General features: G+C 44.0%; 1 protein-coding gene across 2 annotated transcripts in view; it reads left to right on the top strand.

Annotated features, from left to right (window-relative positions):
- The first annotated feature begins 236 nt into the window (after window positions 1-236).
- The window catches only part of pkn3 (protein kinase N3), a 17208-nt gene continuing 2349 nt past the window's right edge, over window positions 237-15095 (top strand). The window contains exons 1-18 of one of the 2 annotated variants that reach the window (XM_071465666.1): window positions 237-493; window positions 1841-2117; window positions 2753-2922; window positions 3606-3729; window positions 4083-4234; window positions 5391-5598; window positions 5729-5911; window positions 6689-6798; window positions 9113-9256; window positions 9553-9628; window positions 11081-11240; window positions 12860-12950; window positions 13160-13221; window positions 14058-14127; window positions 14384-14475; window positions 14632-14808; window positions 14891-14953; window positions 15050-15095. The exon at window positions 15050-15095 is cut by the window's right edge and continues 31 nt beyond it. In XM_071465666.1, the coding sequence (XP_071321767.1) occupies window positions 473-493; window positions 1841-2117; window positions 2753-2922; window positions 3606-3729; window positions 4083-4234; window positions 5391-5598; window positions 5729-5911; window positions 6689-6798; window positions 9113-9256; window positions 9553-9628; window positions 11081-11240; window positions 12860-12950; window positions 13160-13221; window positions 14058-14127; window positions 14384-14475; window positions 14632-14808; window positions 14891-14953; window positions 15050-15095 (2226 nt within the window). In that variant the 5' untranslated portion in view covers window positions 237-472. Of the gene's footprint in view, window positions 494-1840; window positions 2118-2752; window positions 2923-3605; window positions 3730-4082; window positions 4235-5390; window positions 5599-5728; window positions 5912-6688; window positions 6799-9112; window positions 9257-9552; window positions 9629-11080; window positions 11241-12859; window positions 12951-13159; window positions 13222-14057; window positions 14128-14383; window positions 14476-14631; window positions 14809-14890; window positions 14954-15049 lie in introns of those variants that run through there. The other variant, XM_071465667.1, reaches the window with a different exon arrangement.

Genomic DNA, 15095 nt, shown 5'->3' with positions numbered 1-15095 from the left:
TGAGAGAGAGTTAAAGATTTAAGATCTGAGACATTTAGTTAATGAATAATCAAATTAATTCAATGCATTTTTCTCTGCTCATATTTACCACAGCTATGTGAAAGCCCGACAAAACAACCTCGGCAGGTGCACGGAATAATCGAATATGATTGGTTCCTGCACCTTCTTTTTCATCCAATCGTGCCACTGTTTAATGACGTCAGTTTTGCGTAGATCCCCAGTTTAACTCGATTCAAACTTTTACTCAGACTAGTGAGTGTGTGATGACCACAGGAGCGCCGCCATGGAGAGGCTGTGAGCGGCGGTACCAGACGTTGAATTTCACACGCTCCTGTCAGTTTATCTGAGCTCGCTGTGTCCGTGCTCCCGGAGCGGATCCAGCGGCTCTGACCCGGGGGGAGCGTCGGCAGTCGGCAGTCGGAGCGGACGTTGACGCCGTGTGAATGTCCGGCACGGACAAGTGACAGCCACCATGTCAGGTTTAACTCTACAGGTAAATGTAACACAGGTTGTTCATCTCTTCAAATGAAGCTCAGTTTTCAGAGAGACATTAGCTGCTAACAGTTATTACCTGACGCTAACTGCTGCTTTGCTAAAGCAGGCGCGCTGGATTTTCCTGTTTGTCTTGTTTCCTTCTCATAGTTCCTGTCTCTGTGACCAACACCTGTAAAGTTTACCTGTGACCATTGAAGCGACCCAGTTTCAGTAATAAAAGACAGGAAGAGCTCAGCTACATCCACGACATGACCTGAACCTGTTTTCTAAATCTGTCAGTTTCTGATTTGAGCAAACATCAAATCTCTACTGGAAACGTTTATTTCAGCGAATCTTAGCTCAGTGAAGGAGGTTAGCTTCATTACCAAACCAAAACCACTTACTCAGAGACTGATTCTGTCTTTTTATACCACTTATTGTTGTCAAACTGTTTAAGTTAGGGGCTCAGCACTTTCTGAACCCTCACTTTCAAATATTAGAACTTAATTCTGTTTGTGAAAACATTAAGAGGAAGATTTCCCTGCTTTTCTTCCCATTTGGTTCAGATCAGGTCTAGATAGAAAAACACACATATACACACACATACACACACATACACATACACACACACACACACACACACACACACACACACACACACACACACTTAGACCTGTCAAATCTCTACGAGATTTTCACTTTTTACCTTCAGATTTATGAAATCTTTACTCTGTCTGTGAAGATACGAAATGGGCCGATTTTTAACCGTTTCCCCATCTCGACCAGATCAGACCAGGTTTAGATCAATCAGTCACATCTTAGTGGGAGTGGTCATTTTTGCATTTCATTTTCACAGATAAAAATACAAAAATTATGATGATATGATATGATTTTTATTTATTTTTTTTGCTGGTCTGGTTCTCGTACATCTGGTGAATATGACCAGCAGCACCACAATGCTTCATCTTTGGTCCATGTCCCATCCCTCCACCAAGGTTGTGGCAAATCTGTTTAGAAATTTTTTTTGCACAATCCTGCAGACAGACAGACAAACAGAGAGCGGTGTCAGCAGAACCTCCCTGAAGCTGCTGTTGTAGGAGAAAGCTCGCCCACCAGGGGGAGACATTGTTTTTATGCTGTATCAACCTGTGACCATGGTGCTTGTTTAAAGAATGTGATCAAGACAAACAACCAACTCTGAGACCTGAGTGAGAACGGCTAGATCCTGTCATAAGTGATATTACCCTGTTTTTACAGAAGTAATACAGATACCTGGGCAAATGTAATATGTTGTAACATGATACATAAAGAGAAATGACAGCAAGAAGCACAGTGATCAGAGACTGAAGCTGCTGGTGTGTTTCAGAGCGGTACCCTGCAGAATCTGGATGAGGGTGATATTCTTGACCCAGAGTTCCAGCAGCGTCTGGAAGATGCTCGTACTGTGCTCAGGCAGGAGATCCAGCGGGAGCTGAAGATCAAGGAGGCGGCTGAGAGGATGCGGCGGGCAGTCACCAATCGCAAGAGTGCGGCCGACGTGGAGGGTCAACTGAAGGCCTCAAGCCGCAAGCTGGACAAGCTGCACTGGGAGCTGCAGGAGCTCAACGCCAGGTCTATGGCCACAGAGAAAGACAGCCCCACAGGTAAGTCAAACACAGAAGCTACTGGGAATTTTACTACTTCTGATAAAATGGCAGCTGCTGAAGCCATCAACTCCCAGGAAATATTTTGCAAACAAATACATCTTACTAACAAATCAGGATCTCTGTCTGCCTGACCTTCAGTTTTCCCGACTGCTCAAATCTGGCAGGTTTATTTCAACTGTGTTGACTGTGAAGTCATTTGGATGAGCAGTTGCTGAGGCCATAACCCTCCATGAATAAGTGGCATTGTGAGTTTGTAAACAGACCCAGAAACAGAACATTCCATTCATTTAAAGTTTATTATAAAGCTAGTTTACATTAAATTTCTGTTCAGCACCACAACACAAGACAAAAGAGCAGCAACTCAACCACATGATGTTTTCCACACATTGTACCTGTTTGTTTCCCTTCTGCTTGAATATGAACTTTACCTCTGTCTTTTAATGGCTCACAGCAGCTCCAGTCCAGTTTAACACATTTTGAAGATTCTGGTTGATGCTGCTGTAACACACACTGCTACTCCAGGATTGTGTCACTGAATAACGCTGCACTCACAGAGGTGACGCACAGACTCTTTAAAGACACGAACTGAGCTGGTCATTTAACCCTCTCACCACCTGACTGTCTGTGCTCAGGCTGTTTGGAGGAAGAAGACAAACAGTCAGCAGAATCGTGTCAGTGGGAAGAGGTCACATCACCGCTGGCCGGTCGGGTCAGGACCCTGAAGAAGCAGCTCACCATGGAGACCAAAGTCAAACAGGGTGCTGAGAACATGATCCAGACTTACACCAACAGCTCAGTAAAGGTACAGTACCACAGAGTCCAAATTACACACATCACAACACAACTTACCCACTGACATGAGACGTTCCCTAACCCCAACCCCAGTCCTAACCCTGACCTTAGCGTGGTTCTGACCCTGACCCTAAAAGAGCGTTGATGCAGCGAACAAGGTGGGAGGCGGGACTACACTACACAGCACACAGAGCTTCTCTCAGGCTCAGACACCAGAGTATTAACCACAGGTGATCGGTGACCAGAAGCATTGATTCTGATCTACCCATCACATAGTTTTAATGAAAATCTGCCGATAATGATCAGCGGCCGATTGGCCGCGGATTCCCTAGTAAACATTTACTCATCTTGTTAACTGCTGCAGCAGAAAAGCATCTGACATATTACGTAAGGGTCAGAGGATCAGTCGGGGCTGGAAACAGCCTCTGCCGAGAGAGTCAGGGCTGTTCTCAGTGGGTACAGTGTGTTACTGCCTCTGACTGTTCTGCACCTTACATCCACACTCCTCACTGTTTATTTCTGCCTTTTTAGTTTCTATTTAAAACAAATCAGTTGAATCTATGAATGTGCTTTTAATATCTGCACATTAGAAGCTCTAAAAAATATATTTTATTTTGTTAGCAACGTCCCTCTGTCTCTTTGTAAATGCAGAGGCTCTGTGGTGGTTCTTCAGTTGTGCGTTCTGTTTTCCAGGACAGGAAGATGCTGTTGTCAGCTCAACAGATGTTGCAGGACAGTCGCACAAAGATCGAGCTGCTGCGCATGCAGATTATCAAAGTCAGTCAAGCCAGAGACGAGGAACAGGAGGGTACATATGGTAAATCTTACCAAAAACACACACACACACAAACACAGTTCTAATCTCAGCCTCACACACATGAAAACGTTAACTGTAACTAATCCAATACAGGCTCTCTCATTGTAGTGCTCTGCACATTCAGTATAACTATCAACAAAGGTGTCATATTAACTAATAACAAATAATAATAAGAAAAGGGAATCCTGTTGAGATGAGGAAGAGTGTGTATTTTGAATATGAGATAAAATGGTTTCATTCACTGAGGTGATGTGCAGAGGTTTTTTGTTAGTATAAACATTTGGTAGCTCAGATACAGCTGTCTGCTGGATACTGTGCTGAGTCCGAGTCTGACCTGCTCCACCTGCCCTCAGGTCACACTCTGGAGATGATCAGTTCTCTGGAGCTGCGGGTGGCCGAGCTCATGCACCACATGAAGATCGAGTCGGCCGTAGCAGAAGGTGCTAAAAATGTGGTGAAGCAGCTGAGTGGGCGTAAGATCCAGGACCGCCGCATACTCGCAGAGGTGTGTACCAGGTGTGATAGTTTTTACTGGACACCAGGTATTAGTCTGTGACCAGGGATCTGACCACCACTGTGTCTGCAAACAATGCAGAAACATCACGGCTGCAGCTGTAAGAGTTGCAGTTAAAACCTGTATTTTCTTTGGGGACTTTTTTATTTAATCAGATCAACTTTGAAATCACAGTCTCTTTGCGTTTTTGTTCATAGTAAATGCATTTACCTGCAGCCACTTGATTGTCTTTTACATGGGGGTGACAGTTAAAGCCTCTGAGACAAAGCTGTGATTTAACACTATACTCCCTTAACAGGAAGTGGCACATACCATCAACCAGTCCAACCAGTAACTGTGCCCCTTTAATGACAACAGTTACTTTGTGTCTGCAGTGATTTAATACAGGCATACAGGTGTACAGAAGAATAGACAGGTAACAAACAGCAGGTAAGATCAGGCTGTTTTTTGTGTCCATGTACTGTGTTTTTTCTGGCAGAGGAGGCGGAGGAGGAACACCTGCCCAATGCTTTGGCAAAAAAATACTGCATGTGGGTTTTGTTTCTTTGACAGCACTGTGTCAACAGTGACTAACTATGGAAGGAGCTGCAGTGACAGCAGCACCTTCCCGAAAAGATTTTCAACTAGAGGCTCTCAGAGGGGCCGCACAAAGAAGGTGGAGAGCTCTGAAAAAAGATGCGGAGTGCACGTACGCTCAAACGCTCTCCCCCTGTGGAGAACAATTGGAAAAAGGAGCTAGTGCTCAGAAAAACCACAACACTGACACACGACCTGAGGCTGCATCCTGAGGAGTGTTTCATGAAGGAGACTCAGACACTCAGAGCTTGTGAGAACGTGAACCAGGATGAAACTGTTTCAGAGCTTCTGAGAGTCTGACTTTTAGACTGATCAGATCACTTCACCGTGAAGAACACAGAGCAATCACCTGACAGAGTAGTTCTCTGTCAGGTGAGAGAGACTTTGAAACCCAATCTCATTCAGCCTCTCCCTCTCATCTTTACATTCTGGTAACTTCATTCAGATAGGTCACAGATGTTAAGTCACATTGTCTGTAATCTCAGGTCAAGTTTCTTTCATAGACCAGTGCAGTTTGGTTTAGGCTACACATGAGACAGTATGGCTCAGTCTTTCTCTCTCTCTCTCTCAGGCTCAGGCACGGATGCAGGAATCGTCTCAGAAGGTGGATTTGTTGCATCTCTCCCTGGAGAGGCGTTTGAGTGAGCTGCCTCACAACCATCCCAAGCATTTCGCCATTAAAGAGGTGCTGGAAACCTCCCCTTCCTATAGCACACCAAAGAAGAAGTCCAATGCTCCATCATCCTCCTCCTCCTTCTTTAGACCAGCCAGTCTAACAGGTTGCAATATTTACATCTACTTTTTTCTTTTAATGTCCTTGGTAAATATCTGACCTCATCTGTTCCTGTCATTTCTACAGCGTTTGTATTTCCTCAGCACTAAACTGATGACTGAAATGCTGTTTCTCAGGTCGGTTAGAGGTATGTTTGATGGGCTGCCAGGACCTGTTGGAGTCGGTTCCAGGCCGTGGTCGTGTGACCGGTGTCTCGGCCACCCCTGGAAGCCTTGCTGATGGAAAATCCCTGAAGGTGAGAGCTGGCCTATCAGGACGCAGTGCCAGTGGCAAGACAACCAAGGCTGATGAGCTGTCCTGTAAGTTGATACTCAAGTAAATGTTTCATTTGGCCATTTTCTCTCCCTGTGTGTACAGAAGTAAAGTGTTGTAACATCTTGTCATTACAATGTAACCACAAAACCCTGTAATATACCACAGAAACATGCAGGAGAGCGTAAGAAGTTTTATGAGTCATGAAGAGTGTCTACAGAACTTCCAGAGGCTCCACCAATCACAGGATGGCTCTGTGTGGAGTCATGACCAGTCATTGATGGTTGTCAGTACATTCACTGGTGCAGAGCAAAGAGGAGCTGTTAAAAGCGGAGTCAACATACTTCATTGTTGAAAATGTAAACAAACAAAGGCTAAATATGGGGCTGAAGTTGTAGTGCAGTGTGACCTGCTGTATCCATTATACTTCCTGTTTCTGTCAACACAAGTGAAGACTTTTAAAATTTTAAATAACATTTTCAATATACTTTGAAAAAAGAAACAACATTTAAAGCTCCACACAGTCTAAAGGTAGATGTCCATGTGTTTCTGATTATAAAGCAGGTCTAGGTTCTATATTAATACCTTGAAAGTATCAAAGCCTCAGTCCACAGAAAAATGCACACAGTCTGTATTCAGACACTGAGCCTTAAAACCAGATTAAGTGGTACAACTAAATCAACCCCTCTTCTCTCACGAGGACTGTTGTCTGTGTTCACACACTGTATTTCTCTCTGTTTAAAACAGCCACAGTCTGTTACAACCTTTACAGCCTGTAGTAGCTGCTGTGCGTGTCAGTTTGCATCTTTGTGTTTGTGTGTCAGCGGAGATCAGTGCTGTACTTAAGGTGGACAACAGGATCGTGGGGCGCACACACTGGAGACAGCTGGGCAAAGAGGCCTGGGGCCAGAGCTTCAGCATCGAGCTGGAACGGGTCAGTGACTCTCACTTCATTACATCTGTGCCAGAGCTGCATTTTTTCCAATGGTTCCTCCACTCTAGAGCTGTCACCTCACAAAGACATTCAGTCTAGGTTAACTAACTGGTGATTAAAACTGCCTGTAGGTGTGAATGAGAGTGAGAATAGTTGTTCAGCCCTGTGACCTGTCCAGGTGTACCCCGCTTCTCGCCCAATGTCAATTGGGGCTGACTCCAGCCTGTGACCCTCAAGCGGATGGATGGAGAAAATGATTGTTTTTGCCCTTCAGTTTCCACTTTCAGGCAAAGTGAAAACATATTTTTAGAGATTTTTGCAAATTTATTAAGAATGTCCAAACTGTGCTCAGCTGCTTCCTGTTTGATATCATCACTGAAAAGAGTCTAGAACTTGACGAGTCCACCTGTGGTGAATTAGTTCAGAAAGACACACAGCTGTGTATCAGGTCCCACAGATGGCCTGCAGGTCAGGACAGAGACCATGAAGTCCAGTGGACTCTCTGTAGACCTCTGATCAAACTGGTGAGACAGAGATCAGCACTAAAAGCTGAATGTTCGGCAAGAAGGACCAAGAAGGTCAGGGAGGAGGTGACTCTAACAGAGCTCCAGAGTCTTCTGCAGAGATGGAGAACCTGCTGGAAGGACGACTTTCTCAGCAGCTCTCCATCAGTCAGGTCTTTATGGTGGAGAGACTGGACAGAAGACACTGTGAGTGAAAGACATGAGACTGCCTGCTGGAGTCTGACTGGCAGCATTTAAAGAGGAACAAGACTGTCTGGTCTGATGAGACAAAAACTGAATGCTTGGAGCTGAACTGTAAACACTGACAGACCTGGGGACAGTTCACAGACTCTACATCCAGTCTGATGGAGGACTGAAGTTGTACCTGCTGCCACAGGGGCTTCTACACAGTCCTGAAGGAGGGGTCTGAAGACTTCTATGAATAAAAAAAACAAAACAAAACAAAATAACTTCATTATGGGTTATTAAGAGTAGACTGACAAGCAAAATGGAAATTTTATTCATTTAAAGCTAAATAAACCACCACCGTCTCCACATGTGGTCTTAACCACAGACATACAGTGGGGCTCTGTGTGTTAAACTAGTCTCCACAGTTAGACACTAAGAAACTACAGGTGTCTTGCAGTGCTGAGTTGTGGTAAAGAAAGATGGTCCAGTCTGTCTGTCCTCCTCTTCACTACTGTATCAGTGTAGTTTAGTCCCATGGTTAAACTAACCAGTATCACCGGCCCTCTTGACTAGATAGTTATTATCTCTAGCAGCCCTTCTGGTGAACATCTGTCAACAGCTGCTCCCTCTGAGAGACTGTGATAGTCTCACCACTAATCCTCTGACATTTGCTCTAATCTGGATTGAAGCACCGCCGCTGAAGACTTAGGTTTACTATGAGACAGTTTAAAGAGGGGGGGGTCTCTGAAAGTACACATGCAGGTCACTTTACAGGTCATAGGGAGAACGATACCACCTGTGGAAACAGGTGTATGATAAAAGAATTGCGTGGCTCTGGAGGATCTTTGTTAAGTCTTAACCATCAGGGTTTTATCTTGGTTTGGACTTAGACACGACCAAATTATAAACCTGAGCAAGAAAGACATGAGGCAGACAGAGTTATAAGTTGCATCATGGGAAATGAAGGATTAGGTGTTGTGAACTGTGAGAACATCCTTCTCACTAACATAAGAGAAGGAAATGATGGTAGGTTTATATTGTTCCCCAGTTTGACTGATTTCACCTTCGTTTCTGAGGAATCAGTTTTTCAAAGTGGATTTAAATACTATAATACCCACGAGCCTTGGCTGCCATTGCCATGGAGAAGAAGACAGAGGTGTGTGTATCACAACACTTTGTTAGATCATTTAATAATTAAATTTTTTTTTTCTGAATTGACTCAGAATTTAAAATTAAATGTATGAATGATTCAATCAGTCACCACTTTTCAGGAACTCATTTTTTAGTGATATTTCTGGGGCATTTTATGCCTTTAATTTGTCAGCTGCAGTGAAGAGACAGGAAATGTGGGACAGAGAGTAGAGCAGTTACATGAGGTCACTCGTGCTGGTCCACTCAGCCGACATGTCTCAGTCATTCATAAAAATAATAATCCAGTCTTTGGGGAAAAGAAACACTGAGTGTTTTAGTGTTTGTAGTGTGTGTGCGTGTGTGTGTCGCTCTGTAATGTGTGTGTGGATCCATGATGTGATGTGTAATGTGTGTCGCTCTGTAATGCGTGTGTGGATCCATGATGTAATCTGTAATGTGTGTGTGTTGCTCTGTAATGTGTGTGGGTCCAGTCCAGGGAGCTGGAGATTGCCGTGTACTGGAGGGACTGGCGGGCGTTAAGTGGGGTGAAGTTCCTGCGGCTGGAGGACTTCCTGGACAACCGGAGACATGGCATGTGTCTGCAGCTGGAGCCTCAGGGTATCCTCTTCATCGAGGTGCTCCCCCTCATCTCTAACCTCAAGTTCTACACGTGTGTCTGTAGAATTAAAGTCAGCACTGGAAACAATAAATATGAACAATGTTCATTATTATCATGATTATTTTGCTACAGTTCCACCATAAAAATGAAAAGTTTGCATCAGATGCGTCTGATGTTGGCCTCACTTGTTGGTTTTGTGTTAGTGGAGGAAGCAGTAGGAATGAAAGTGGATGTGGTGTTGAACCAGCGCCAGCACTGACGCTGCAGCAGTCGTACGCCTGAACCTGAATCAGCTGTTCTCTTCATCTCCAGGTGACATTCATCAATCCTGTCATTGAGCGGCCATCCAAACTGCAGAGGCAGAGGAGGATTTTTCCTAAAGAAAAAGGTAGAAAAATTTATTCATGTTGTTTTGCACCAGTTCTTCAGATGAGATTCACGTGTTGAGATGTTCCTCTTACCGACAGTCAGGCTCTGGTCTGGAGTTACAGGATGGAGTGGGGCGGAAATTTGCTCTGATTGTATTTTACGTCTCTTGTTGTTGTTCAGGCTTTATGAGGCTGGTTCACTGTGTTTGGGTTCTTGAACATCAGGACTGTGACTGTACAGATACACTCACACTGTATCATTAAAAAAGTCACCAGGGGTCTCCCAATCAAAACAATAACCAAAGACAACGTTTAGTGACGTTGTGAAGTAGCATGGGATCATGGGAGATGACAGTCAGCTTCTCCATGTTAGGATCCTCGGTGTCAGTCATTCAGGAGGTTTTGGCTCCTCCTCTCTTTAACAAACTGACCAGGTAAATAAATCTTCATCTGGTGCAAATATACAGCTGAAAACCACCAAGGTGGAGAAAGAGGATCTGAAACATGAGACTTCAAACTGAGCTTCTGTCAGACAAACACAACACTGACGCATGAGCAGAGAGGATATGACATCACTGAGAGCCGACCAATGAAATGTGACCATGATTAAAATCAAAGATTTCTCTGTTGGAGAACTGATGGAAACATTAGTGAAGATGTGAGAACACAACTTAACAACATGTAGAACATAGGTCTGGTTGTTTTTAGACATTTTAGTTACAGATTCTAACTTGATGATGAATTAGAGGCTGAAGGTGGAGACCTGCAGGTACAGGATTTAATTTAGTTCATCTGACCAGGCAACATCACAGCAACCAGTGTTTTTATCAATAAAATCAGTCAAACATCCCCAAAAATAAATGAGAGGAACTTGTTTACAAATTATTATTAACTTTCCCATACGCTGTAGTTTGACCTTTCAGTTCCTGGCACCACAGGACCTCACGGAACAAGTAACTTGGTCTTACACCTCTGCAAAGACAAGTTGTTTTTTAGACTGGATTTTATTTGCACAAGTGAAAGAAATTACACAGAAAATGACAGATAAATAGATAAATAAGATCAAATAAATAATATAGAGGCAGGGATTAGGGCTTATGTGAAGCCTCCACCTAATTAATGTTAAAATTTAACACTATAGAACACAAGAATTTACATACAGAAGACAATATGAATATATAAAAGTATAATAAAAATAACAACAACAACAGTGATATCAAAATAAGAGCAAGAGCATGGGAAAGAAAGTCACCAGCACTGGCTGTAGTCTGGTGGGTATAGGTGGGTCAGTTGGACCAGCGGAGCTCTGAGCTTCAGTGAAAACCACCTGAGACCTGAACTGGTGGTTTAACCTCAGTCAGCCACAGTAACGTGTGCGGAAAGATTAATATTAGTTAAATGATCATTGTGTCTGCAGTGATTCCCTAAATAACCAGTGTTTATCCCTTTTTTGTGTCTGTCCCTCCCCACAGGGAAGGACTTCCTGCGTGCTGCCCAGATGAACATGAACTTTGCCACGTGGGGTCGTCTGATGATGAGCATCCTGCCTCCCTGCAGCTCCCTGGAGCCCATGAGCCCTCCATTAGCAGCCCCTAACACTGGCCCCCCGTCCTCCACCACCTCTCAGTCGCGGTAAGAGTCTGTGGTGTTTGTGGACTCTGTGACCCAGAAACACATCTATGAGAGCTGCTTCAACAGTGACTCATTAATGTCTTTGTGTAGCTCTCCACTGTGACTGGAGGCTGTTTTTCTTCCCACTCATGTCACTGAGAGCAGAGAGGATGTGACTCCAGTGGACTGCAGTGTTATCACTGACCTCAGAGTTGGTCACAGTGGTTTTATAATGAGGATAATATCATGAAAAGATAACACTGTCGATCTTCTTGGTCTTCAGTATCACATATCACCTTTTTGCAGACAACATCCAGCTCCATTTAGGTTTACTGAGCTGCTGACTGTTACACAGCTATCAGGGACTGGATGGCAGAAAACTCCTTCCAGCTCAATGCTAACGAGAAGGAGGTCCTGATTCTTGCCCCAGAAAAGACCGTTTACATGATCGAGCTGCTTCTTTCCTCAGCCTCCCACTCCTATAGACGTCATATTCAAGATCTTTTTTTTTTCCACCTAAGAAGCATCAGTAAACTGAGACCAATAGTTTCTCATGCAGAATTAGAAATGCTCATACCTGCTTTTATTTCTTCACATGCACTCTTCTGCCTCAGTAAATCTGCCCCGGATCATCTGCAGACGATGCAGTTAGACTTCTCAGTGGGTCAAACACATGGTCTCATATCACACCATACTCACTTCCCTTCACTGGCTCCCTGTGACATAGAGTCCAGTTCAAACCTCTTACATACAGAGCACTGCATATTTAATGTACTCCACCATTTTACTGGATGTGTTGACTGATCTTAACTGTCTTTGCCTCTGTGAAGCACTTTGTGACTTTCGTCTGTGAAAAGTAAAATATGTTACATACTCACTTATTTCTATATTTCTCTTATTGTCAACAAAATCCCAGAAGATTAAACCTATCCTGCTGTGAGTATCTACAGACTGATCTATCTTCTTCCTTTGAGCCATAGAGCTCCATTGTTTCCAAAACTATCAAAACACGAATGAGCCACAGTGTGACATGTTCCGTCATCACCATGAACACACACTGTAGTTTATTTGTCTCGCACACACTGTCCTGCAGCCCCAAAAACTCACGAGAGCACTAAAAGTGGATTAATCCACCACTGAAAGTAGTCCCCAACAAGCACTTTTTTCCCTTTTAAATTACTTTTTCTGGCTTTTTAGCCCTTTATTTTATTGCTACAGTGAAAGAGAGACAGGAAAGTTGGGGAGAGGGAGAGGGATGACATGCAGCAAAGGGTCAGATTCGAACCCTGGGTCACTGCAGTTAGGACTAAGCCTCAACCAGGTGAGCCACCGAGGCACCCCACTTTTTTCCATTTTGAGGGTTTATGAAATGTTCTGAAATGTTTTTAAAGGCAAGGGCATAAAACTTTCCAAGATAACAAATCAAGAAAGAACTTAAGGTGCTATTTGTAAGTTTAAACCACATTTAGCAGCAAAGAAAAGTTAGACAAAGGCCCTATAAGATCTGAAATCAGTAAATCTATGATTTAGATAAAGGAGGATCTTGTTGTAATGGGTAGTTTTTTCTTCATACAAAACTATATGTTCAAAAATGTGTTGAACATTGTAGAAATGTGAACAATCTTCTGATCTTCTCTCAGAGAACCTGCTGTAGTGAGTCTGAACTTTGCTGAAGAACAACCTGGCAAATCTCCACAGCGCTCCAGAAAAACCACTAAAGACTCTCCACAGGTGAGTCAGCTGTTTAAATTAAACAGAGCTGATGAGCTAATGGTGCTGATGATGATAATAATAATAAACTTTATTTGTATAGCGCCTTTCATACAAGAAATGCAGCACACAGTGCTTTCCAACAGAACAGGTGAAGGATATTTACTGGGGCAGTGGTTTTGTTCCATCCTCTGATGTGTCAGTTAATGTCTCCACCTGTTTACCTTCAGTCTCCAGGTGAACACAAGAGTCCAAAGCCGAAGAGACAACCCTCCATCCATCCACCTCCACAGTAAGTGGAACTCGTGTGTGTGTGTGTGTGTGTGTGTGTGTGTGTGTGTGTGTGCGCGCGTGTGTGCGCGTGTGTGCTTGTGTGTGCGTGTGTTATGATGATAAAATGATAAATGATAAAATCATTTGAATTCATTTCTCCCTCACCAATCTCAGAAAGAGAGAAAACATCAGAGACAAGTTAATTCAGCTTTGTATTTATGATTGAGGTCATAGCTGTGGGTTGTATTGGACCCCCCCCCACCCCCCCACCCCCCCTTTGTGTTTGTAATGTATATTGAAGTCCAACATCAATGGAAACTACGACCTCAATAATAACAGTCTAGTTAATTAGTATGTCTGTGATGGTGTCACTGAAACCTGAACATCATCATCTCGGTACAGGTCAGAGCTTCTGCTGAGCTTTGTCTTTGTTTTACATTAAATGTTACAGATGCACCGAGTGAGTGCACTCAGAACAAACTCAACCTGGCCTCTAACCTCAGGAAGAGTGATAAATTACTTTTTTATTCAATACTCCTTTTAAAGAAATCAAATTACTTTGACATTTGAGAACTGGTCCAGAGTCTCAGCCTGGAGGGTGCTGGGGGGGCTGGGGTCCCCTTGCCTGGCGTTCTGGTGTTCTGGTGCAGCCTCTCCCCCAACTTTACTACATGAATATAGTATTAATCATCATGATTTTCAGGGTTGTACATTATTGTTTTGCACACACGCACACACACTGTGTCTGTTATGTTTTACAGTCATAGTGTCTTCTATGTGTTTCTGTCTGAAAGTAGAACCCTGTAAAGCTGGGAGTTTCTCACATGTGAAATATTTGTGTCTGTGGTCATGCAGCAGGAGTGGGGGGCTGCAGATGGAGGACTTCAGCTGTATTTCCGTCCTGGGGAGAGGTCACTTTGGAAAGGTATGCACCAGCCTGTTCTCTTGCGAGCTGTAAACACGTCAGAAAAAGACATCAGAGTACTCAGTGAGAAATGAGGGTTCGAGCCTCCTCATGACTTCAGGACAGACTGCGACATCACAGCGTCTCTCTGTCCAATCAGAAACCTTTGTTTAATCTCTTCCCTCACTTCGTGTCAGCTCTCCTCTGTTTCTAGAAAGATGGCAAATGTTAAGAGAACAGACATGAAGGTCACTGTTGAGACGTTTCTCTGATCCAGGTGCTGCTGGCAGAGTACAGGAAGTCAGGTAAACTGTTCGCCATCAAAGCCCTGAAGAAAGGAGACATCGTGACACGTGACGAAGTGGACAGGTGAGAAATCCATCAGCCTGTTAACAGCTGGGACAGCGCTTGTTGTTTTCACCATGTGTGTGATGGAAAGATGGCTTCCCTGTACAGTAGTTAGTTCACTGCTTAAATACCCAGCATTCACTTCCTGAGTGACCAGAGGTGTGTGTCTGTGTGCAGCCTCATGTGTGAGAAGAGGATCTTTGAAGTGATCAACGCCTCTCACCATCCTTTCCTGGTGAACCTATACGGCTGCTTCCAGACCTCAGACCACGTGTGCTTCGTGATGGCCTACTCCCCAGGAGGAGACCTCATGACCCACATCCACACCAGCATCTTCACTGAGAAACAGACCCGGTGAGCCCACAGCACCCACCCCCCAGCCACAGTCCACTGATACAGACACAGTATGATATCATCTTCACTTCTGTGTTCTCAGGTTTTACTCGTCATGTGTGCTGCTGGGTCTGGAGTTTCTCCACCAAAACCACATCGTGTACAGGTGAGTCCTCCTCATGCTGCTCTCAGATCAGTTTTACTTCACATCTCGCTGTGTGTTGGGAGCATGTAGGATAATGTGTGTGTGTGTGTGTGTCAGGGACCTGAAGCTGGATAACCTGCTGATGGATGCTGATGGTTTCATC

This window comes from Trachinotus anak, unplaced genomic scaffold (assembly GCF_046630095.1).
Source record: "Trachinotus anak isolate AG129_WGS33_773 ecotype Australia unplaced genomic scaffold, CSIRO_AGI_Tana_v1 ptg000028l, whole genome shotgun sequence".
In the NCBI taxonomy this organism is placed as follows: Eukaryota; Metazoa; Chordata; class Actinopteri; order Carangiformes; family Carangidae; genus Trachinotus; species Trachinotus anak.
This window is presented reverse-complemented; position numbering and strand designations above follow the sequence as displayed.